General features: G+C 31.8%; 1 protein-coding gene across 5 annotated transcripts in view; it reads left to right on the top strand.

Annotated features, from left to right (window-relative positions):
* Actn (alpha actinin) overlaps positions 1-26,797 on the top strand; it is a 164,469-nt gene that overhangs the window by 13,916 nt on the left and 123,756 nt on the right. For 3 of the 5 annotated variants that reach the window (XM_080176552.1, XM_080176551.1, XM_080176550.1), the window contains exon 1: positions 9,363-9,518. The exons of the other annotated variants lie outside the window; for them this stretch is intronic. In XM_080176552.1, coding sequence (XP_080032678.1) covers positions 9,507-9,518 — 12 coding nt within the window. In that variant the 5' untranslated portion in view covers positions 9,363-9,506. Of the gene's footprint in view, positions 1-9,362; positions 9,519-26,797 lie in introns of those variants that run through there. 5 annotated transcript variants of the gene reach the window in all.

The raw sequence follows: 26,797 nt of genomic DNA, 5'->3' as shown, positions 1-26,797 counted from the left end.
TAGGTTGGTAAGTAAAAAATATTTGAATTAAGAAAACGGCGGCAGGACCGGCAGGACCGCCGCTCCCGCCGTCCGCCGCCGTTTTCCGCCGCCAACAAAAAATTTTTTTTGCATTTCTCGCCGAATTAGGCAATTTGGAATCATTTGAGACCATGTTATTTTTTTCAAAAATTTTTCCCCTTACAAGCAGCCCTGCGGGGGGACTTTTTTCAAATTCTCGTATATCAAGGTATATCTTAAATTCAGTACTTCTCCTGTGCTTTTGAAGATATTGGAACAAAATCTTTTTTGATGGGTCAGTAATAAATATTTGAATAAAAAACGGCGGCGGTACCACCGCTCCCGCCGTTTTCCGCCGCCAATTTTTTTTTTGCATTTCCCGCCGCAGTTTTCCGCAGCCGTACCTCTGCCATTAGTTACTGACCTACCTAAAAATATTTTGTTTCAATATCTTTTAAATCACAGGAGTACCTACCACTGAATTTAAGATATTTTTTTGTTGGCGGCGGAAAACGGCGGCGGACGGCAGGGCTGCTTGTAAGGGGAAAAATTTTTGAAAAAAATAACATGGTCTCAAATGATTCCAAATTGCCTAATTCGGCGGAAAACGGCGGCGGACGGCGGGAGCGGCGGTCCCGCTGGTCCTGCCGCCGTTTTCTTAATTCAAATATTTTTTACTTACCAACCTAAAAAGATTTTGTTTTAATATCTTCAAAATCACAGGAGAAGTACTGTATTTAAGATATACCTTGATATACGAGAATTTGAAAAAAAATGATTAAGTCCCCCCGCAGGGTTGCTTGTAAGGGGAAAAATTTTTGAAAAAAATAACATGGTCTCAAATGATTCCAAATTGCCTAATTCGGCGAGAAATGCAAAAAAAATTTTTTTTTGGGTGGCGGCGGAAAACGGCGGCCGGCGGCGGGAGCGGCGGTCCCGCCGCCGTTTTTTTTGAAAGATACCTCTAGTTGGGGTAATTACTGACCCAGCCCAAAAGATTTCATCCAATTATCTCTAAAACTAAGGGAGTAGCACCCAAAATAAAATTGCTGGTATGTCGTAGCACGAGTCACCACATTTCCCCCCCCCCCCCTTTCAACAGAAGTTGATTAAATAATTTACCTTGGTCCGTCAATTAAAGCTTTAAATATTTATATATCTCCAATGTAGATTACAATTAGTGGTTGAAACGTTAAAACACTCAAATTAATGAACCAACTCAATACAGTCCCCAAAGTTGTTGAACCAACGAATAAGAAAACGTTATTATAAAACTTTGGGGACCAGTGTAATAGGCTGCCCTATGTACCCCCCTCCCTCCATGAATTGTAATATATGTAGTGTTTCAGCGCTACTTGTAGATGTTGTCATTCTTGTTAACTTATTACACACACTTGAAATTAAAAAGCAATTGTCCACTGACGACGCGGTCGGTAGATTACACACACTTATACATACGCACACACACACACACATATGTACACCAAATCACACACACTTGAAATTTTACTACTTGGTCCAGTAAAAGATGTTATATTAATAGCTATTCAAATATAGAGGTATACTATATTAAGTATATGAGAATATGGCAAGTGTTTTTATGTTAGTCGTGGTCAGGTTTTATGCTCTTTTCCCTTAACAGTAAAGAAATCAGTTTTTTTTTGGCTGCTTATGCTTTTCTTAGTTTGAATTCAATTAGAGTTAAACAATAGAGTAACACTTGATGTTGAATATATACAACTATTGCGTCTATTGTCCCTGGGAACCTGTGTGGGAAATTAGGGAAAGGATATAAAATGGTGTTTCCTTCATTTCGCCATTAAAAAATACGCCAATTTCTTAATTTAAAAAGTCACATTTTGAATAGTATAAGAATAAATTGTATGAACAAAAAATTGATTAAATTTGAAAATTAGATATCTTTTTTCCCTTTCTCGTAGAAATATTACTTAAATGGAAGTTTGAAATTTTATTATTTTAGCCCCCCAAAAAATGGTAAAAAGTAGCAACACACTAGTAAAGCCGGGTGTCTGCTAGATAGGTGGAGAGAGAGGAGGTAGGTAGGTAGAGAGAGAGAGAGATCATATGTGATGATATATTATTGGGGGAAGGGAGGGAGGAGATGGGATATATCTTGTAGAAGGGTGAAACTTCATAGTGTTAGGAGAGATAGAGAGAGGGGAGGGGTTGGACAATACAAAAGAGCTTAGATGAAATTTTTTGATAACTTTTTGAAATTGAAAGCTATCTAAGCGTAAAAATATATTTGGTTTTATAAAAAAAAAGAATATAAAACAAATATTTCTAAATAAAATCATAGATATGTTTAAAATTCTATTGGTAGTCAGCTTTTTTTAGGGTGTATAAAAAATTTTGGTTTAAGGCCCATATATTTGATACTACTCTTTGCAGCCCCCTAACCGTTACTGCCTGATTTTTTGGGCTCGAGATTTATTCATTTTTTTCTTGCGGATTTTAATTTCAAAGATTTTTAAGATTAATATATAAGAATAGGGATAATCCTAGTTTAGGAGTAGACATACCCGGTATCATGAAAATTAAACCCCCCCCCGGGGGTATGCATCTATTTTGACACCCGGTGTGTATCAAAATAGATACCCCCCGTATGCGTCATTTTTGACCCCCGGTAAATGTCAAAATGGACACCCCCCTATATATCAATATGTAGGGGGGTGTCCGTTCAGACATGTACCGGGTGACAAAACTGACACATACAGGGGAGGGGGGGGGGGGGCAAGTCTATTGAGGTCATTCCTCGCGCGAATTTCCTCTAAACTAATAATCATCTTTGACCCCAATTCTATTTCAAAGAGGGGAAAGGGTTGGTTAAGAACGGTTAATACCTTGTTAAGGACTAGATAGAAGTAGCAGGAGGCTCTGATCACATATAAAAGATGATTAAAATGATAAAAGTATAGGATAAAATAGTTTGGCCCTTGTTTATAAGTGTTTGTTATGTGTTTTTAATGCCTGTATGGTCATATTGTAATTTGGCAAGTCTAAGTTTCCTTAAAACTTGGAGACATCTATGTGTGAATTTTTAAACTAAACAAATATTTTAACTTTTTCTTGATTTTACTCCCAATAGATGTAAGTCCCTAGATAGAGAATTAATACAGACCAATAGGTGAATAAAAAAACGTGATTTTTAACATTTTTTTGACTATACTTTTAAAGTAATGTAATGGCTATAGAATAACGGCCTTTTTTGCTGTTTTCTACGTTGTTTTAACGTTAAAATCGTCAAATTTAATGCTATTTTTAAGCTAATTTAATAGGTACAGATAAAAACCAGTTTTGAGAGAGTTTATAATGCTGTTTTCTTATCGTTTTTAGTGCCTTTTTTACGAAAGCGATAACTTTTTTCGTATTGCTTCGATATTAATAAAATTTTTTGTGTGTACTAGAAACTACTTAAACTAACTATGTTTAAAATTTCATTGATTTACGATGAAAAACTACCGAGTTAGGGCCATTCAAAGGGGGATCGTGATTTGAGGAGATATTTTTAGTGTCATTTAGTACCTACGGACAAACATCGCATAATTAAAGGATTTTAAAGTTAAAAATCGAGCACAAAGCATAACATAGCGGCGATTTTCATTTGTTTGAGGAATCTACACAAAAATTTTCAGACTCCTATCTTTATTTTAATTGTTTTTTTTTGCAAAAAAAGTTAATGTTAATTTTGTTGAAATTTAATTGATACGAAATTTAAACGTAAATAACCTACGGACAAACATCGCATAATTAAAGGGTTTTAAAGTTAAAAATCGAGCACAAAGCATAAAAGAGCGGCGATTCTAATTTGTTTAAGGAATCTACACAAAAATTTTCAGACTCCTATCTTTATTTTAAGTGTTTTTTTTTTGCAAGAAAAGTTAACGTTAAAAATGGCTTCGCAACCGATAAATATCTGCTAGATTAGAATCGGTTCTCAGCCATACTGAAATGCATCATATTACAGACAATTTTCTCTCAATTAATAAACCTGTAATGAATAAGGCTAATTATATTAACAGGACTAATTGGTACCCAAACTTTTATAACCATTAGTAACCATTGGACTGTAAGTTATATTTGGTACCCAAAGTTTTATAACCATTAGTAAACATTGAACTTTAAATTACATTGGGTACCCAAAGTATTATAACAATTTGTAAACATTGGACTGTATATTACACTTGGTACCCAAAGTTTTATAACCATTAGTAAACATTTCACTGTAAACTACACCTGGTACCCAAAGTTTTATAACTGATATCTTTACACCTAGTCTCATACAGGACTTACTCTAAATACTGGATTTTAAAGAAATATATAAAAGTTTCCTATAAAAAAGTTAAAAGAATTGTATTTAAACTTGTAAAAAAAATAAAGGGATAATCCTAGTTTAGGAGTGGACATACCCGGTATCCCCCCCTCCCTATCCTGATTTTTACATCACCACCCGTCAAAAAAAAGATTTTTGTGCTTCGCTACTTATGGATGTTGTCATCCTTGTTTTTAATTTTGTTTATCCAATAAAGATATTTGATAAAGATTGTTTGTGTGTGTGTGTGTTTGTGTGTGTGTGTGTGAGTGTGCGTGTGTGTGTGTGTCTATGTATGTGTGTATATGATAAAGATTTACTAATGGATCTAAAGGGATAAGACAATGGCCGTTAAATTGATGTTCGTACCCATTGATGAAAGACAAAATTACCCCTTGTGTAGATGAAAATTATTGGGTGAAAAATTTGGATAACCATTAATAATTTAAGAGTACTCAAAGTTTTTTGTTGTTATATAATTTTGGGTACCAGTATAATTTAGAGTCCAAAGTCCGGGATTTAAAACTTTGGACAGTAAATTGATGTACGTACCCATTGATGATAGACAAAAATAATATCTTCTGTAGATGTAAATTATTGGTTGGTTAGTTTAGACACTAATATCAGATACTTAAAAGAATCAACCAATGAAAATTTAACAAGAGTACCCAAAGTTTTTTACTAACCTTGTTATATAATTTTGGGTACCAAAGTCCCGATATTTGATGATTGAATAGTCCTATTGAAATAAAATTATTTTACTTTTATTTAAAGGGATTAGATAAACCTTATCATAAAGAGGATGTCTGTTTGTTTGTTTGTCTGTCTGTACCAAAGGATCTTGCTGAACCGATCGGGTTCTCCTTAACAGGGCCGCTACTCATAGGTCCCGGGAAGGTTTTTAACTATTTTGGGGGAGAGGCCTCTAGGGGCGTGGCCGCTAGTATAAGAAAAATTGATGTACATCCCTTATAATAATAAACAAAATGATCCCTTTTGGTTGAAATATGTGTTTCATTACTGCTAACCAACCAATTAGAATATAATAAAAAGGACAAAGCCCAATCTGTCCTACTTTTGATTCCTGTGACGTCATAAAAATGAGAGATTATCCACCTCTTTTTAAGGGTTTTCTTTCCTACTTCTCCTCTCATCTCCCTCATTTTTATGACGTCATAGGAATCGAAAGTAGGAAAGATTGGGCTTCGTCTAATAAAAGTTTTTTGAGCACATAAATAAAGGAGTATGTATCTAAAACTTTGGGCACCAGTTTAATTTACAGTCCAATGTCCCCTCCCTCCCTGTTTATGATACGGATATACAAAATCATGATAACCGGTGGACAAATTTGTTTTTTTAAATTAAAGAATTTAGATAATCATTTCTTATTTATATAAAAAGTAAGGATTTGTGTATGTCTAGGTGTACCGAAGGATCTTGCTAACGACTGAACCGTTATAGTTCTCATTTACAGTGTAGCTTCTCATAGGTCCTGGGAAGGTTTACAACTATTTTGTGTAAGGGTACCACGCACCACTCTTAAAAAACAAACATTTTATTTTCTAAATTCATCTTTTTAAAACTAAAATTCAAATCGGGGGGAGGGTCAATTCCCTATCCATCTCAAGTGCCCTTAGAGGCAAAGTCGCTAGTTTATTATAAATTAAAAAGATAAAGTAAAATCTTTTTTTGGAGGGGGGGAGGATATGTGTATTTTTTTATTATGTTATGTTTTGTTATGAACCTTCCCAGGACCTATGAGAAGCTACACTGTAAAGGAGAAGGATATCGGTTCAGCGGTTATCAAGATCCTTCGGTACACAAAGACAGATATACACTGATTATGTTACTTTTATATAAAGATTTGTTAATTAAGAAAATACTGTTCATAGTTATTTCTCGTATCGTATTATAAATGGCTTTCCGCGGATATAGAATGTACAATTATAAGATTAAAACTAGTTTTAATCTTATGATTGTACATTTCTATATTTGTAGAAAACTGGATATAATACGATGCTAGACATAGTTTTTTCGTATTGATGAGAACCGGTTCATATCCACCGGATTCGAATGAATACGAGAAAAATCTTTATTGAATAAAAAACCTTATAGGTCCACTGGTTATCAGTATTATAAACAGGGAGGGAGGGGATATTGGACTGTTAATTATACTAGTGCCCAAAGTTTTAAATACATACTCCCTTATTTTTGTATTCAAAAACTTTTGGTACTTTTATAGAAATTGTTTTTAAACAAGGATGACAACATCCATAAAAGCGAAGCTCTGAAACGGTAGGACAAACGGACATTAACACTTGTATAATGTCAGAACTGAATAATCAGAATGCGAATGTATAAGAGTCAAAGCAAAATTGTTAGTAAATTTGTTGAAAAACTGCTTGATACAGGATAATGATTATGGACATACTTACATTTTTAGGACTTGATTATAGAGTTGCTTCGCTTATAATATTGTACTTTGTTGTTCCAGGAATCAGTATACCAAAAATCAGACCAATCGGATAATTAGGTCACATAAAAATTTGTTGTTAAAAATGTAAAAAAATTAACATGTTTGAAATGAACGTACGGACATTCTGGTAATGATTATAGAGTTGCTACGCTTTCTAACTAGTACCTAACTATTACAGGAATCATCATGCAAAATTTGAAATCGATAGGACAATTCTAACATGCCTAAATTAACGGAAAAAGATATTTAAAAAAGTAAAAAAAATCAACATGTTTAAAATGGACGTACGGACATTTTGGTAATGATTATAGAGTTGCTACGCTTTCTAAATCATACCTAACTACTCAAGGAATCACCATGCAAAATTTGAAATCAATAGAACAATTCTAACATGTCTAAATAAACGAAAAAAGCTATCCGTGACGGACGGATGGACAGACGGACCGACCCTAATTATAGAAAAGCTTCGCTTTTAAAAATACTCAAAACCAACCCAAAGCTTCAGTGAATTAAAGAAACCAAATTGGTCCGCTGATCCTTGCATAGAAAAAAAGTAGGTATATAAAGGGATAAGACAATGTAAAATAAATTAATGTACATGATTCGCAAAATTAACCCTTCTTTAGATTACGATTAGTGGTTTAAACTTTGAAAACTCAACTTAATATAAACCAACCAAACAAAATTCTCTCAGGTCCCCAAAATTCTTATAAACATTATTAAAAAAAACTTTGGGGACAAATGTAATAAACAATCCGTTGTCTCATCTCTCTCTGAGAAAAAGAAAGACAGTTAGACATAATGTTACTTTAATATAAGAATTAATTGCACCAGTAGAAATAGAGAGAGAGGGACAATTGGCTGTTTATTACACTAGTCCCCAAAGTTTTATAATAACATTTTCCTATGACACCAACAAAATTAAGATAGATGGTCAAACATTTACCCCCCCCCCCCCCCCCCGGTATGCATCTATTTTGACACCCTGTATGCATCAATTTGGACACCCCGTATGCATCAATTTGGACCCGGTATGTATCAATTTGGTCACCCCAATTTTTTTGCTTTATTGCAAATAGCTTGCCTCTTTTGTGTCCATCACATGACGAGGGAAGGAGATGGTCCATTTTATTGAGCAGTCTAATCATCTCATAACTCCATTGAGGATGAAGCCTCAGCTATTTCAGGCCAAATTTCAGGCCCTATATATTAGAAACAAAATCTCCCACTAGCAGTCTCAATTTTTGAATAAAACAAGGCACAAACCTACAAACTTTCATCAATGTTAGGTAAAAAAAATGACATATTCTACACCACACACATATTAGAAAACAATTTTATTATACAATAAAGTCAGTTTAATACAAAACAACATATGGATAGTGGCAGTTGTCTAACTATATACCTCCTTATGAATAGAATATCACTTTGTCATTCAACCCTTTCCCCTCTTTGAAATAGAATTGGGGTTAAAGATGAATCTCAGTCCAGAGGAAATTCGCGCGTGGACCGAACTCAATGGACACTAGGATTATAAGGGGGGGGGGGTATCCATTTTGACACTTACCGGGTGTCCAAATTGTTGCATACCGGGGGGGGGGGGGGGGGCTATATGTTTGACCCTTTATCTTTTTACCCCGTATCTCTCATTTTATATCCTGTATGCTTTAATTTTGACCCACTATCCATTGTTCATTACCCATTTGTCTGTTTTAAGCATAAAAGTTGAGGTGACCAAATTAATATATACCGGGTCAAAATTGATGCATACCGGGGGGGGGGGGGGGGGTATATGTTTGACCCTTTATCTTTTTACCCCCTATCTTTAATTTTGTACCCTGTATGCTTTATTTTTGACCCACTATGTATTGTTCATTACCCATTTGTCTGTTTTAAGCAAAAAAAATTGGGGTGACCAAATTAATATATACCGGGTCAAAATTGATGCATACCGGGTGTCAAAATAGATGCATACCCCCGGGGGGGGGTTTAATTTTCATGATACCGGGTATCTCCACTCCTAAACTAGGATGCTGCCATAAGAATATTTACTTGTAAAAAGTAATAAAATTTTTATAAATCAAAAGTTAAAATTCAGGGCCCTTAACAGGCGGTTTCTGTTCTTTTCCTCCTTCCTTCCTTTTTGTCCCCACTTTCCCCATTCCTTGTCTTCTTTAGATTTCCTCCCTTCTGTATATGTGTGTTTTAATGTGTGCGTGTGTGTGTGTGTGTGTGTGTGTGTGTGTGTGTGTGCGTGTGTGTGACTTAGTCTTGTCTGTACATCAGCTTTTGAAAACCAAAAAGGCTGAGAGTTTAAATTTGAAATTTGAATTAAATTTCTATTACTTAGTTATTGTTATCTATTTATAACAAGTTATTATAGATATTATATGCATTTAAGCAATTTAAATATCCTATGTTAAGTTGTATTAATGTATTAATTTTAGTTTTAAAAATAATTAGAAAGTATTAGATTTTCTGTGAAATCAACAAAAAAAGATTAAAGCCTATACAGCATTTTTTTAGAGTATTTGTATAAATTTTTTACTTATTCAGATTTCCAAAATACTTTTTGGAACTAAATGTTATAATCTATGGTGAAATTAAAGCGGTGATTAAGAACGAGTGAAAAAAAGTTAATTTCTAGCTACTTTTTGCCGGGTAGCAGCTTTTCTTTGTTGGTATTTTTTACTGGCGATGCCTGAAGTGGTAAGAAAATGTTTCTAGCGTCATTACATTCGTTTTGTTTATCTTTAACAAGGATGACAACATCCATACTGATAAAAAAATAATGAACTACAATTTAAATTTGCCAAAAATGGTTGAGGGTCAAAAATTGGCGGCAAAATTTGAAAATAAACGTTGGTGTGCAAATTTAATAAGATTTGCATTTTAATTGAACACTCAAAGAAACTGAACAAGAGTCTGTTAAAAATATGTAAATAGTACTTAGGTATTAAATATTTAAGTTTGAAAAAATTTGGTAAATAAAAAACCTAGGTAATTTTTATAAAAACAAAATATTTTTTTAAAAATTGAAAATTTAGTTTAAACCTATTTTGTATTTACCCACCTGTAGTGAAGCTAAAATATGTATGTATTATTACTGTTGGTTTTTCTGTCTTTTTTATTTTTATTTACTCTGTCTGTCTGTCTGTCTGTCTGTCTGTATTACTGACCATAAAATATAGTTTTACATTTCTTTACATATACAGACAAAAAAAATAAAGTATAACTGGAAATCACCAATTTACATTTACTGAAGTTGCCTGAACTTTATTTTTGCAATGCTTGCTTTGCCAATAAATTTATCTGTACCTGTTAACTCCTGTACTTTATTGTAACTATTAATGTTAAATAAAATTGCTCTTTCAACCAAATTATTAGGAGCACTCAATTTTGTAAGTTAATATCTGGGATGCAGGGATATGGAATTGATGATAAATTAATCTACCCCCCAATTCTCATGTAAAGTTTTGCCTTAGCAAATATTGTGGAGATGGGTGAGGTGTGAAATCTAACTGCAATTGGTTAAAAGATGTGTGTATTTACTTTTGAACTTGTTAGTGTTAACCATCTTTAATTCATCAAAATGCACATTATTACAACAGCACAAACTTTTATTTCTCCTTTGCTTCAATGCCTTTATTGTTATTGTGTGTTTTGCTGTTAATGAGGGACCTTAAGGGATAAGACAATGGACGATAAATTGATGTACAATGTACTCCCCAATGTTGATAAACAAAATTTCCCCTTAAGTAAACTAAAAAATTTGGTTAAATAGTTTGTATATTTCTAGTTTGGAACCAACCAATCAAAATTCAATGAAAGTATCTAAAGTTTTTGATCCAACAAATAAGATTGCAAAGTTATAAAACTTTGGGTACCAGTGCAATTTACAGTCCAATGTCCCCTCCCTTCCTGGTGTTAATAGAATATTTGAAAATGATTTAAATTGAAGTTTGTGTTACCTACTCTTCTGTGTATTGGGAGATAGGAAACCTGTTAATGGAAAATATTTACCATTATTCATAAAATTTGGTCTGCATCCCATTTCTCTCCCTCCATTTTCTATTATAAGCTCTCATTTGGGTTTGATCAAAAACTATCGGAAATGTTCCTCCCCCTCCTTGGAATAATGGATATATAATACGTGGATATTTTGGGAGATTCTTGCATACCCTGAAAAAATGTTTCTCCTAACTGGCTAATATAACGTTACCCCCAATACCCTCCCTCCTAATAACCACCCCATCGCATCCTTTTACCATGGGAGGAACATATTGACCAATATATGAAGACTATATTTAACAACCTAAATTGATGACACAAATTCTCCTGTTACAATATCCACGTATTCTATATCCATTCCTGGAATAATGAATAAAAAGTTAAAAAGCTAAGTGGAAACATAACTTTTTTTATTATTCGCATTGTTTTGTCAAATGCAAAAAAAGTCAAGTTAAGAAAAGTTAATATGAAATATTCAATAGTTATCAAATTGGGCTAGAATTTGTTCTTATTGAAATGACATGGAAATTGAAAATATTGGAAATGAATTGATTTGTAGGTATATAGGATATTAATATTGTACCAAAATTATTTAATTTGAACATTTCTAAATATTGGATCACAATTTGATTTTTGTTGTGAAATCACATTGTCATAATGGGAGGTTATATCAAAACTTCAATATTAAAACAGTGAAGAGGCATATTTAGGTTGATAATACTTGTACCAAGTTTTTTTCGGGTTCTCTGATCTTTAAATGCCCCTCCCTATCCAAAAAAGCTAGATTTTGTTGAGGGTAAAGGCTTAATCGCTGAATTAAAGTTTAAGGTATGGTTCATGGAGAAAACGGGCATAACGACTTATACTGATACCAAAAGTCCAAACATTTATAAACATACTCTTTCATTTATTGGACTGTAACTCTTAGTATTAGATCCTGATTGGTTGGTTCAAACTTGCAGTGTACAAACTTTTCAATAACAATATTGATATACTAAGGGTATAATTTAGTTAATCATCACTTAGAATGTCAAAAATTTATCGCCCATGACTTTGCACTTGCACAAAATAAGGGTTCTTACGACAAGATGTAATGTTTTTTTTGTACCTCATTGTACAACATTCCTTCCATATAATGCTATATTCATAAAGAAACATTCTATTATTACATTGGATGTAGAATATACGTGAATGATATAACAGGAAAATAATTGTCGTCAATTTAGGTAGCAATTTCCCCCCCGCATTTATTGCTCGGGCTGTTTATCCAGTAAGAGGAAAGGAGGATATTGGGGGAGATCGTTATTTTAGCCCGCTAGAGTTGACTTAATTATAGAATATAAAAATCTGGTGTAAGATCCAAGTAATAATACATCCATTATTATTATCTACAATCTACATAGGTACATATTTATTTATTTTGACATATGATCTGAAAATTTTTTTCAATAGGTAGTAAATATTTTTATAAATATTGAATTTTTTCCACTTCCTTTTCTATTCATAAACGAATAATAAAATAGGAAATATAGGATAGAAGCAAATATTTGATTAGGATCAATGACAAAGATTATGATAAATTAGTAGTTAATAAGAACAGACAATTGAATTAGACTGGGTTAACGAAAAATTAACTTCAAAGAACACACAAAACACACAATTTTTGGTCAATAATATTGTTATTGTTGTTAGGGATTTTTAGTACAAATACTCTGGTATATATTAATATTTGTTATCAACAAAGAGATCCTTATATGAAAAAAAGAAACAGGTTCTGTGTATGTCTGTATGTGTGCCTAGGTTTGTCTATTTGATTGTCTCGATGGATCTTGAACCTAGAAAAATTACTCCATCCCCAAAAAGTTTATTTCGCCCAATTAAAAAAGAAACTAAAATTGAAAATAAGCAAAGGTTGATACCTCACCTCTCCATACGACTTTAAGTGCCTCTAGTAGTGGCCTGTATGGGTGTATCCGCAAGTACATTATTAATTAATTTTTTAAATCAAAATATGAAAAAAAATGTTCCCATTTACTCGTATTTAAAAGTTCTAATATACAGGAAATGTTTATTTACACTTGTCCTCGACTATACGATCAGAAATTAAAGGGGGGTATATTTATGTATTTTACTTTTCCGTTTTCTAAAAAGTATAAATATATAATAGTGGTAATTGTAAAATCAAAGAATTTGTGTGCCTGTTAAGCACTGATAACCCCCACCCCATTTTTTTTAATAGATTAAAAATAGGGAGGGGTGTGAACTTTTTTTTCTTAATATGTCTAACAACTTCAGGTGGTCATAACCCCTCGCCCCTAACTTAGTTACCAACATAACCTAACCTAACAAACAAAAAAACTACCACCCTGCCCTCTTATTTTCAATTAATTTTAAAATAATGAATATGGAGGTACGGAATCAGTGATCTCCGAAAATTATCTTAATTTAAATTTATTTTGATGTGCAAATGCCTATTATTTGTGATTTTTGCATATTTCTACATATAAATTTAATTCCCTCATGTATATACTTGTATTATAAATACTGTGTGCGATTCAATCAGTAATATATTTTGGCGCATTCAAAATTCTTTAATATATTTATATTGATTTCTGTCGACGTTTTAGGTATATAATTGTAATATTACAGACTAACATTACAATACCAATCTTACACATTGGGCTGTTAATTACACTAGTCCCAAAAGTTCTATAATAACGTTTTCTTATTCTTTGGCTCAACAACTTAGGGGACTTTTGTTGAATTTTAAATAATTGTCCAAACGTTTCAACCATTAATTGTAATCTACAGAAGGGGTAACTTTGTGTATCATCATTTGGTATGTACATCATTTTATTAGTCATTGTCTTGTCCCTTTATTTGATTTGCACCTGTTAGTTGTCAAGACATTTTCATTTATTAAAAATAGTACTAACTGTTTTTTCCATCTTTACGAAATCTAATTCAAAATAATGAATGAAAAACTAATATAAATAAATAAATGAATCATTTCAACATTATGATAAAGGCTAAAGATACAGTGTTTTAAAATAAAGGAGTTTAGTTACAATTTTCAAAATTATTTTTAAAAAAATAATAATCTATGATAAAATAATACCTAAGGATAAGAACATACATAAAAGCGAACTTAAACATTCTTTATATAATAAAATATATGGGTCGCTTATAAAATTGTGCCCAATCGAACAATAAAACTATCTTCCAATAATTATCTTGTTTAAAATTGACACAATGCAAGGGTCTTCCAGTTATGATTATAGACATGTAGTATGTATCTTAACTGTTTCTTCAGGAATCATAAAGCAAAGTTTTAAATCAATTAAACGATTTTAACAGGCTTAAATTAACGATCATTGCAATTGAACATACATATTAACCGACCCAAAATGAAGAAAAGCCTTGCTTTTAACATGAACTTTTGCTTGTTAACAGACTTATAGAAAATTGTACCTAATGATAGAGGATTAGCGCTTCTTTTCAATTTATACAATAACTAAGGTGGCACAATGCCATCGAAGGTGATTTGACTTTTGTGTCAGAACCTGAATTGGGACATAGTGCATTTCATTACCCTAGGTTAGGTAACTTCATTTCACTTTTCAATAAAATCTAAAATGCAGCCGTTTTTGCAGGAGGTACCATTTTCTGTGAAAATTTTAGAGGAAAATTAAACAGTTTTTTGTTAATTTCTACTTCTATTTTCAACTGAAGAAAAAATCCTTTTGTGTATATACAGAATCATTGTTGTTACTTAATTTCATCAAAAAAAAAAATTTAAAAACTAACCCATAAAAGCCGATTTTTCATTTTGTTCAATATAGGTAAAACAAAAATATTACCATCTCCAAAGGGTTAAAATCAAAATTTCAAAGCTCTAAAATGTTGTTCATCGAAAATAAATAGCAGTTTTTAAGGACTTTTTGCATCCATCTTCTCATTTAACAGGAAAAAAAAACAAAAATAGAATCTATTTTTTCAGTGTTGACATAAAAAAAGCGTTTGATTAAAAATATAAATAATAATTTTTTTAAGAAGTGCTAAAAAGTAATACAGACTATTCAACTTTACCTCTGACATTTAATTAGATGTAAAAAAATCTATTTATCATAGCAGACAATTATGATAATTTTTTAACAAAATTTTCACCAAAGCATTACTGATAAACCAAGGACTTATTAGATAACATACTATATGCTCCTTTGTAAAAAGATTCTATAAAAAATGCTCCTTTAAAAATTTGTATTCTATGAGAAAATCATGTTTTCAAATGGACATTTCAAATTATAGAGTAGCTTTTAAAAAGTAGAATCTATTTAATCTTTAAAGAATTAAAATAAAGAATAAAAAACTTGAAAAGTGTCGCTTAATTTAAACTATGTTATTCAAAAGTTGGATTCGGTAGAATGTGATGAAAGGTTTTATTTTACTAACCTTTCCCTAACTGCTTTTACCCGGAATGATTTTAGGAATTTCCCCATCCCTTTGAATTAAAAGCTGCTAGATGCTAGTGGCGCATCCCAAAGTTTTACATAATATGATTAAAAACAATGTTTTTCTGTCCGACTTAATCCCAAATAAATATAATTTAGAAATAGTCACAATTTTAATAATGGATGTAGAATATACATGGATATTATGACAGGGGGAAATTGTCGTCAATTAAGCTTGCTAACATGAAACCCATGTATTGGTCAGTTTGTTCATCCAGAAAGAGGGGAGGATATAAATGTGGTGGAGGGGGAAATGTTCATTATCCTTATCAGAGAACATGAAAATCCAAATAATAATATATCCATTATTAGTAGCGAAGCTTCTCTATAATTCCAATGTCCGTTTATCTCTTTTATATTTTTTAAAACTGTTTTACTTTAGCAATGTATATAGAATACATGTTTATATTAACAAGGGAAAATTTGTCGCCAATTTAGCTAGCTAATATGTACCTCGTTTATTAAAGTTTGTTCATCCAGGGGGTGGATTGGGGTATTGTAACTTAAGCTGGCTGTGAGAATTACTTTATTACAATACACAAAATTCTGGTGCAACATCCAAGTAATAGTAATATTTCTATAGCATTCAGCAAATCTGCACATGGTAGAGAAAGGTACGAATCTTAGCCAAAACAAATTTCATAACTAAAGACAAAATAAAGACCTACTGCTGCTATGTCAGATGAGCGGTATTTATAGTAAAAGTAGGGGAAATGCCTTCTCTCAAAAACAAGTGCAACCCATAAACATGATCATTTTGGAAAAAGGGTATGTTACAATATAGTCTGCCTGCAATATTTTGGATCATAAGCGTGCAGAAGGGGATTTATACAACCCCTTGAAACAACATTTTATGAAGAACTGCATATCCCTTTTATCACCCTTGAATAGAGAGAGAAAGAGACAGAGAAACAAAGAGAGAGAGGGAGATTGATTGAGAGAGATAGAGAGAGAGGGAGCATAAGAGAGCGTGAGTTAGAAAGACAATTTTACCTATAAAATAGACATTAAACATTCAATCTTGTCATTCTAATATACATACAGTACTAAGGTTTTTTGTCTGTATCCAAAATTCTCGGAAATTGCTGGTCCAACTTGGTTGCACTTTTATTTGGGTGTGGTTTTAAACTATTTTCAAGATCAATATCGCCCTAAAGTCAAAGGGTAGAACAACTCATGGATCCAAAGGGATAAGACAAAGGCCAATAAATTGATGTACATCCCCAATATTGAAACACAAAATTACCTTCTTTAGAGCTTAAGATTAGTGGTTGAAATGTTTGAACAGTCAACTTAATAAACTAACCAATTAAAAAAGTCATCGAAGTTGTTAAACCAACATAATTGTAAAACTTTAAGGACTAGTGTAATAAACATTGGTATCTCTCACTCTGGGAACAGCTAAACACTTGAAGCTACTCTATAATTTGAAATATCCATTTGAAAACATGATTTTCTCATAGAATACAAATTTTTAAAGGAGCATTTAGTATGTTATCCAATAAGACCTTGGTTTATCAGTAATGCTCTGATGAGAATTTCCATAAGAAAATTTATTTTAATTGGCTGCTATACAAAATTGACTTTTTTTACATCTATTTCAATGTCAGAGGTAAAGACTGAATAGTCTGTATTACTTTTTAGCACTTTTAAAAAATGATTTTTTTGTTGTTTTTTTATCAAATGCTTTTTTTATGTCAACACTGAAAAAATAGATTCTATTTTTGTTTTTTTTTCCTGTTAAATGAGAAGATGGATGCAAAAAGTCCTTATAAACTGCTATTTATTTTCGATGAACAACATTTTAGAGCTTTGAAATTTTGATTTTAACCCTTTGGAGATGGTAATATTTTTGTTTTACCCATATTGAACAAAATGAAAAATCGGCTTTTATGGGTTAGTTTTTAAATTTTTTTTTTGATGAAATTAAGTAACAACAATAATTCTGTATATACACAAAAGGATTTTTTCTTCAGTTGAAAATAGAAGTAGAAATTAACAAAAAACTGTTTAATTTTCCTCTAAAATTTTCACAGAAAATGGTACCTCCTGCAAAAACGGCTGCATTTTAGATTTTATTGAAAAGTGAAATGAAGTTACCTAACCTAGGGTAATGAAATGCACTATGTCCCAATTCAGGTTCTGACACAAAAGTCAAATCACCTTCGATGGCATTGTGGTGGGCATTAACTACCACACTTTAATAAATACACCAGCAGATAGACAATTTTTTAAATTTTGGCAGGAATCTAAGGGGATAAGACAATGGCCAATAAATCGATGTGTATCCCCAATAATGATACTCAAAATTACCCCTTCTGTAGATTAAAATTAGTGGTTAAAATGTTGGAACACTCAACTTAATGTAGTAACTAATCAAATATTAATGAAATCCCCACAGTTGTTAAGCCAACGAATAAGAAAACATTATCATTAAATTTTGGGGACTAGTGCAATAAACAGCTTATTGTTCCCTCTCTCTCCGTGTCAATATGCGCTGTTGATATTTCTGCTGCAATGATTGAACACCAAGAACCACCTGTTGTTACTTGTTAGTTACGAGAAGAAAAACAACATATAACCGATATAAAACTATGTGAATTTCTAAAAACCTAAATGGCTTTTTTTCAAAGGGAGGGATGGAGACAATAAAAAACAAATTAATGAAAAGAAATATTAAAAAGAGATTATAACGGATGGGTTTTTTGTTTTTCAGTTTAATACTATTTTGTATGATTAGGTATGGTATGGAAGAAGGGGGGAGGTGGAGGAGTCTATCCTCCATTTTAGTTATAAAAGTAAAACAAGAAAAAAATATTTTGGGAAGGAGCATTTTGTTCTAGAGACGATTTCTCTTGGGAGGGTGGATGCACGTTATCCCAAAACAGTTATAAACCTTTCTCTGGACCAATGGGAATCCTTTACTGCAGACACACAGACAGACAGACATCCTGTTACTTTACTAGTTTACTAAATGTTTGAAAGGAAAATTATCCTTACCCCAGAGCCTGACCACTTAGCAACTTTTGTATGTTGTATACATTCAGAACATCTGGACAAATAAACAATCAACAAAATATATTTTTATAACATTTTTTATTAGATATAGTTGAGACTTAATTTAATCCATGGAAGGATTTCCAAAACAATGAATTAATTCTCGAAAAAAATTCTTACAAATTTTGGGTATAGTCCTTTTCACGACATCCCTCCATAAGGAGCGATTCTTCGTATTTTTCACAGTAGCTTTTCTCCTATTTCTAGCCCCTGCGGGGGGCTCTAACCCTGCGGGGCCAATTACCTAACCCTGTGGGACAATCACCTAACACAATATAACCTAACCTAACCTAAAATAACCTATAAAAAGCCATTTTAAAAATAAGACTAATCGCTCCTTATGGAGGGATGTCGTGAAAAGGACTATACCCCAAATTTTTATACCGCAGCAATTATTAAATGCTAAAAGTAGTAAATAATTGGCGGATTTTTGCGGCTGAGAAATTAAAAGGTTTGCTACAAATGGACGCTATTATCCTTTAACCCCGTCAACACCATTTTTATTTTAGAAAAAGTGATTCATTCTATAGGTTGCTACACGTTAAGAAAAGGTGCTACACGTTTTTTAAAAAATAATGTGAAACAAGGATGACAAACATCCATAAGTAGCAAAGCACAAAAAATCCTGGATGGACAAACGGACAAAGCTGAGAAAATGAAATATTCGGAATGATTGACAGACAAATTGATTTACAGAGAAGGTTTACAACTAAAAATTAAGAATCAAATGAACAATCCTGTTTAAACAAATATTAAGATTACTAATATTGGAAAATCTAGATATCATAATGCAAATAGAGGACTTGTGGGCATACCCTTGGCATAGTTCAGTTGCGTCACCGAAAATATTATTTTCCATGTACCTTGTCTTATCCCTGTTCCCATTAGAGTAGGGCAAGAAAGAAGTGTCTACTCTACATTTCACCCGGGTTGGAGGGGACATTTGACGGAAAATTAAACTGTTACCCAAAGTTTTCTCATTCGTTGACCTAAAAACCTTCTGGGACTTTTGTTAAATCTTGATTGATTGGTATAGTAGTCTTCTCCACAAAAGATTTTAATTTACAGAAAGGGTAATTTTCTTTATCATAATTGGGTGAGTACATCAATTTATAATTCATTGTCTTATCCCTTAAGATCCCTGACATTTCACCCTGCTGTTTTTCTTACTTTCTGCACCTTTCTTAACAGGAACATAAGGTTTAGTGAAGTAGCTGAAAACAGATTATTTTACCTTTGTTGTGTAATAACTTTTTCGCCAATTAAAAATGTAATTTTTCCTAATTTAAATTATTTTTTTTTTGTAGGTAAGTGATTGTGCCTGTTAGGAAGCGAAGTATATCAAAATTCATGATTTTAAATTACTTATTGCCATAATTTCATGAAGTACAAATCAAGTCCTCAATAGCATGAATAAATTAAAGGATTTGTTCCTTTCTGATATTTCTGCTTTTAATCACCTCTCTTTATTCCTGTAATAGACGCCGCCTTCTCCTTAGAAACCTCCTTATATTGTAAACATTTAATGAGTTTACATTTTTATACATTCTTAATTTATTTGGATTTTTTGATCATAGTGATATTTTGATCCCTAACTAATCAAGCCTCGTAAATATTCATTTTATGTTTATTTTTTTACTTTCCATAGGTATACTTACTTAATCTGTTGTGGAAAATATCAGCATTTTTAAGTCCTCTTTTTAGATCCTTAAAATGGAGTACAAAAGAGTAAAATGATTTTTTAAGGTCAACTTTCCTATACAGACAAATATTCTTTTACAATAACAATTCATCGCAAAGTTCATTGTAGCTTCAAAGTAAACAACTTGGTCAATTTTTTTCTCAAAAAAGTATTTGATTTAAAGAAAAGTTTTTTAAAGCGTTATTTAGTAGTTCTAGAATCTTTTAAAAATATTAAAATGTTGAGGTTAGATTAATCATTATTCTATTATTTTTACCTGTCTCTATAAGCTAGGGTCGAAGAGGTTATAAGCTTTCCAAAGGTATGCATAGCATTTTTCTACCACTTCTAGGTGCTGAGCAATGACATGTTTAAAATGTCTGTATATTTTTTGCAGGATTGCCAATGTGAATTTTAGGTTAAAAACAGCTCAAATCTTTTTCCCGGATTTTCTCCCAAGAAGGAACGCTTTTGATTTCGTTTTTTGCATTTTTCATTAGTCTATATATGTATATATCAGAATCTGTAATAATCTCAGATAGCCCCTTTCAAAAAATTGCTTTTTCCTTCCGGCGACTAGTGCTATCTTAATAGAAAAAAAACAGTATTTGATAATTGTATTCCCTTAAAGTTATTAGTGAGCATAAAAAATCCTGCCCTCCTTTTCCTGTTTAATAAAAGGTGAAGTTTTTTTTCCATCTATATAGGCTAACCCTTACGAGGATCTAAACCCTGCGGGGTCACCTGGGTTGCCTTCTCGCTCGTCTACCCTGTACCCAAGTTAACCTGACCAACGAACAAAAGAAAAAATACCTCTCCAACTTTGTTTTAAATTTTTTTCTAAATAAGAGGGAAGGTTTTTTTTTCTTGACTATACACTTTTAGGGGAAACCGCCGTGTAATTTGTCCCAATTTTGGTCTATTGTGTTCTGCTTTGAAAAAATAACAAACAGGACAGTGTAAGTTAAGGCTAAGAATTCAGAACAAGCTTTCTACAAAAATTAGTAGTAGTACAAATAGTCAGGAGGGATGATTTTTTTATTAGCCTTAAAAATCAAAATTGCTCTAACACCTATCGAATTTCAATAGTATCTGTAAGACAAGTAGGGTTGGGTCAGAAAGGTTGGTTAGGCTTCCGCGAGGTTTAGAATCCATGTGGAAGAAATTTCCATTGAATATAGAGCTATAATATATCTATATTTTTGCCAAAGTTTTATAGACAGCTGGCCACGGTTTAGAAAATGTAAGTTTCAGGATTGATTCCTGGTTTGTGAGCCCAAAGGGAATGAAATCCCGGGTCAACAATTTACCGGTATGATCCAGCGGAAATTAATCTGATTTGAATCCTTGCTTGAATTAGTATTGAAAAGATTTGCAATTATTTATTATTGACTGTAAATTGTAAATTGTGAAAAAGATTGGATCAAAATATTTTTTCTTTAGTCTTAATATCCCTGTCCTAAAGAAATGTGGCCAAAACTAACCTCTAAATTTTTATCTACAGCAGATCTAACATTTCTATCCTAATTTTTAAAGGAGTGCAGCTGCTCTATAAAATGCTCTTTTTTGTACCCAAAATGTTTTTTGATAACTTAATTTGTTTATTTTACAAAAATTCTTATTCTGTCTCTTCTCTAGTTTGAATGTATGCTTGTAGCTATTAACATAGTTGGCCTAGTTTAACTATGAATAGTTTAAAAATATAAAACCTAATCATTTTATGTCTTCAGCACTTTCAATTTAAGGGTAATCATAAGAAGGGGTATTTTAGTTTATGATAGTTAAATCGCAGAAAGGGAAGGTTTTTATTAAAAGAATTGATTTGTTGTGCAGATGTTTTCATAAAATATGACAAAAGATGTGTCATTGAATCTAAAGTAATTAATGTTTTTTTTGTTGAAAATTCATAATCAATCAACAAACGCTACGCTTATTTAATTAGCCATTATCGGCTGCGCCCCTGTAGGGGCGCTGTAAGAGTAGGATAAGTAGAAAATTAGCATTAAACCATCCTGAGACTTATTTATAAAAATTTATATAGTCTAAAACCATCTCAGGACCTATGTGAAACTTCCATATAATGGATAGCCTAATCAGTTCAGTAGTTATTGAAATGTTATGCCTCAGACAAAAAAACTAACCACTTTAAACAATAGGATATAAGAATTTAAGATTAAGAATTTTATTTCAGTAGACCTACCCCTGTCCTTAATTTGCAAAGTCCTGATTAAGCTTCAATCTAAATATTTGGTGGGAAATTTTTAAATTGAAATTTATGTATAAAGCATTTATACCTACTTTAATAGGGGCATGCATAAATGAATTGTACAATTTAAATTTTTTTTTATAAAGTAAGGTGTATAACAAAGAGATTGTTTAATTAAGTAAATAAATGATTTTAGCTATTGAAAATGTTAATAGTAACTTTTTAGTCCATTGCACCATCCCTCCCTTGGGATTACCAAATCCTTATTAAACCTTTCATGTAACTATAAAGGAATTTTAGGGCTGTTACTCCCTTCTTTTTGAAAGTATCATATTGAATAAAAATATGTATAGTCAGCAAAGATAACAATACCTGCCTAAAATAACAAGAAAATTGGTTCAATTTTGAAATAGATAAAAAACCAAAGGATGACAATATCCATGAAAACGAAGCTCAACAAACACGTTATGAAATAAAAGACGTAATTGATATTTATACATTAATACAACCTTTAAATGATATCATTATGGACTAACGGACTTTCTAGTAATACCAATGAACTATTAATTTTTTAAATATACCTATTCTAACACTTTCTTTATTTTTTAATAAGGATGATTCTAACGCAGAATATATCCTGATGTAGAAAAGCTTCGCTTTTAAAATACCAATACTAGTTTTGAATAGATTTTATCTGGAAAATTAGGGACCAAATAAATAGTAGCTTTTTCTCTAAGTGCTTGACGGGAACTGAACCTCCCCCCCCCTTCCCCTAGTTTTCCCCCCTATGTTTAAACCATGCAGGGCTACCCATTACCCAATTTAACCTACCTGACGTACCTAAGGTAATAAACAAACAAATGAAAAACCACATCCTCCCACTTTTTTTTCAATTTATTTTAAAAATCAGTGAGGTTCTGCACAAAAAATGTATTTTCTGGGGTGAGTCAAAATTAATACCTTTATAACCTACTATTGGATGCGCCCCTGGCATCTAGGGAATCCGTATTCGAAGAAGAAGCTGGGACAAATAGCCTAAACCCATACCATAAAAATAAAATAGACTAAAACCACTCCAGGACCTATGTGAAGATTCCATCAAAAGGAGAGCAAATCGGTTCAGTAATTAATGACATCTTAAGATACAAGCAAAAAAACTTACTACTGTAGGTATACAACAGTGTAATCCTGTTTTATTCACAAAAACTAGAGCAAGCTCATTTCATTTGGTCTCAATAATGATCATTTTAAACAGACAGAAAAATTTCATACAATTTAATTTCTGTAAGGATAAATTTCCTTAACTGGTTTCTTATTTTTTTTCTTCTAAATTAGCTTTTGATATTTATCAATATTCTACCATAAATAATATTTTTTGAAACAAAATTGAAATGAAAATTTGCTTGCATAAAGAAAACAAATTCCAGTTGGATTTTTTTGTCCAAAACAACACACAATACGAATATCGTAAATCTAGCTTTTTTTCAGTTAAAACAAATATACAAAAAGGAAAAATACAAATATAACTTGTTTTCTCTGTAACGGCCAATAAGTAGCGCAGCTAAAATAAAATTAGCATTGCTGTATTATTATTGCAAATATTAAGCTCAATTTTAAATGTTTTAAGTCCCGTTTTAAACATTTCCGAAAAGTCATCATGAAAAATACACACAAAAAATTGTAAATAAAATCAAATTAAATGAGAATTAAAAGTATTTCTGCTAAAGAAAAACTCCCATTTAAATTGATATCAAACGTAAGTTCACAATTTTCTATTTTGGGATAAAAATCAAAAATTATAAAGGGTGTAATGACTGTAGGTATTCAAATTTAGAGTTTAATGAAATATTTTTTTGAGATGTCATTTCTCTTGTGATGGTTAAGTTACCCTCTATATAAATAGTAATAGGAAGCATCACTGTAAAAGAGAGACATCCGGTTACTTTTATATATGAATATTGTTTCGATGGCTAGTTACTTTTGACTACTTAAAAGTTGAAGCTAGAATGATTTCTGTGGATGTACTATCTATCTTTGAAAAATACTAAATATGATAATTAAAACTGTTTAATTCATTCAATGATGTTTTTTTTGTCTCCAACAAGACCAGTGTGAATTCAAAGGGGCGTAATTGTAAACTGAGGCAGGTATACAGAGACACAACATTAACAATTATAGTTAATGGGTTAAAGGGATAAATAAATGACAATTTGATAATTTTTCCAAAACTTTCAAACAGAAACAGTTAAAAGTCTAAGATTTAAAAAAGCTATTTAACGCTTTAGGTATATTATTTGGTGTTAAGGCACCCTGTACTAGGAAAATGTTACCTAATGAGTACATGTTCAAATATCTCAAAAATGTACGGTACGAGACATACCTATTTGCAAAACTAAATGGTTAAAATGGATATAAGAAGGATACATTTTATGATTTCTCGTTTTGCGGAGAATTATATCAAATACTTAAACTTTCCAGAAGGGCTTCGAAACCGATTGATATCCGCTGGATTAGAGCCGGTTCAACAAAACTGGGTTAAATTTTTTATTTTTAATCTGCGGAAAGATGTCTATAATACGATGCAATAAATAACCATTATTATTATTATTAATAACTTTACCCCTTCCTTTATTTCTGAGTTTAAACACACAGGGATATCAATGAATGAAAATTTAGAATGATATTGATAAGGCATGGCTTTGGCCTTGAGCAAAATATGCATCCACGTTAGGATGGAACTAGTTTTTTGTTGTGAGGTGGGAATGAAATTCTCATAAAGAAGAAATATGATTAAAGAACTATGATTACCAGTAAGAAAAACTATTTAGCCTCTTCTCGTTTTATTATTATTGTTTTACTCGTTGATCCCACTTACAGCTTTTTATTGACTAATAATATGCAGAAATTTAATGCATTTTGTCATAATAATGATACTTTTTTTATTGGTGAGAAAAGGCATTGTTTGTCTCATGAAAGCTTTTTACCCTAACCAATTTTTGAGATAAAAAAAGGCTCTTTAACATCAATGCAACGATTTAATCGCAATTACAATTGTTTTATTGATAGTATCTAAATTGCATTTTAGATTAAACTGAAATCACTTAGATCTAATAACTTTTATTTTATGAAATATTAAAAAATAATTAAAGGGTCTAATAAATAACATCACCATTCACCAATGCAATGATTCAAACTCCTGATTTAAACCCTTCAATAATAAAAAGAAGAGTCTCACATGTCCAATTTAAAAATAAGTGTCCCATCCTAATGCATTGGATCCTTTACATGCATCCTTTTCATCCCAGAGTCATGTTGCACGTCACTGACACGGACATACAGTCGGACAATCCAAATTGTAGAATCGGGTTGATCAATTCGGAGGTTCCACAATGGAGATTTAAGAAGTTTAGGTACATTATTTTCATACCATTAAAGTGAAATTGAAACTAACCAATCAAGATAAAAACTAAAGTATCCAAAGTTTGTAAGCCAAAGAATGAAATGGTAGTTTATAAAACTTTGGGTACCAGTATAATGCACAGCCCAATATCCCTCCTTGCCTGCTTGTTATATTTTTATACCAGATTACTTGTCCATTGAGCTTCTGTTTGCACCGAAGCAATAACAACAACAAACTTTTTAAAGCTTACAATAGAAAAAAACATGAGGGTTACCAAAGAAATGCCCCCCAAAAGTCTCCTATTTATGTGCCCAATAAATATGGGTACCGGTAGCTGATTTTGAATTGGATATTATAAAAACACCAGTGTATGAAGAAAAGGCCTACTAGATATTTTAAAACAAATAGGGTCAATAAAAGGTTACCTACTAATTCTTTTTCAACTATAACTCTATTTTAAATCCCACATTGTAAACTGAGAGAAGCATAAAAAAGGAGAAGCCTTTGAAATAGTTTTAATTGGGTTATATGAATTTTATACTTATTAATATTGTTGACCTCAAAAAATGGAGTGGGTTTAAACTATTTTTGGGGGGCTTTAGTTAGGGTTAGGCATGTATTTTTCCACGTGAATGAAACATCGAAATGAGATTGGAACAAATTCATTGGCTGTTTTTTTTTTAATTGCGTCGATTTTTCTTGGGAGGGAGTGTGTGGTCCGTGGTACCCTTCCTAATAATAGTCATAAACATTTCCAGGACCTAAGATCAGTAAAGGAAAATCATATCGGTGCTGCAGTTAACAAGATCCTCGCCACTGACCGACATGGGTCCTGTTACTTTTATATAAGGATTATGACCACAACTTATAATTAACCTATACTTTTTTTTAATTACAGATTTAAATACTAAGTGTGTATTTGTAGAGGGTTAATTTTAAAAATATTGAAATTATTATTTTCAAAGAAAAAATGAATATTTTTTTGATGAGTATTATTATTATATAATAAACTGAATAGCTTATTGGTGCGTGAACAGTATTAGAACTTGTTCAATTATGAACAAGGACGAATGTATCCATTAGAAGTTAGAGAGAGAGAGGGGACAATGGACTGTTTATTAC

Source organism: Acartia tonsa, chromosome 11, assembly GCF_053477335.1.
Source record: "Acartia tonsa isolate MP-2025a chromosome 11, ASM5347733v1, whole genome shotgun sequence".
In the NCBI taxonomy this organism is placed as follows: Eukaryota; Metazoa; Arthropoda; class Copepoda; order Calanoida; family Acartiidae; genus Acartia; species Acartia tonsa.
This window is presented reverse-complemented; position numbering and strand designations above follow the sequence as displayed.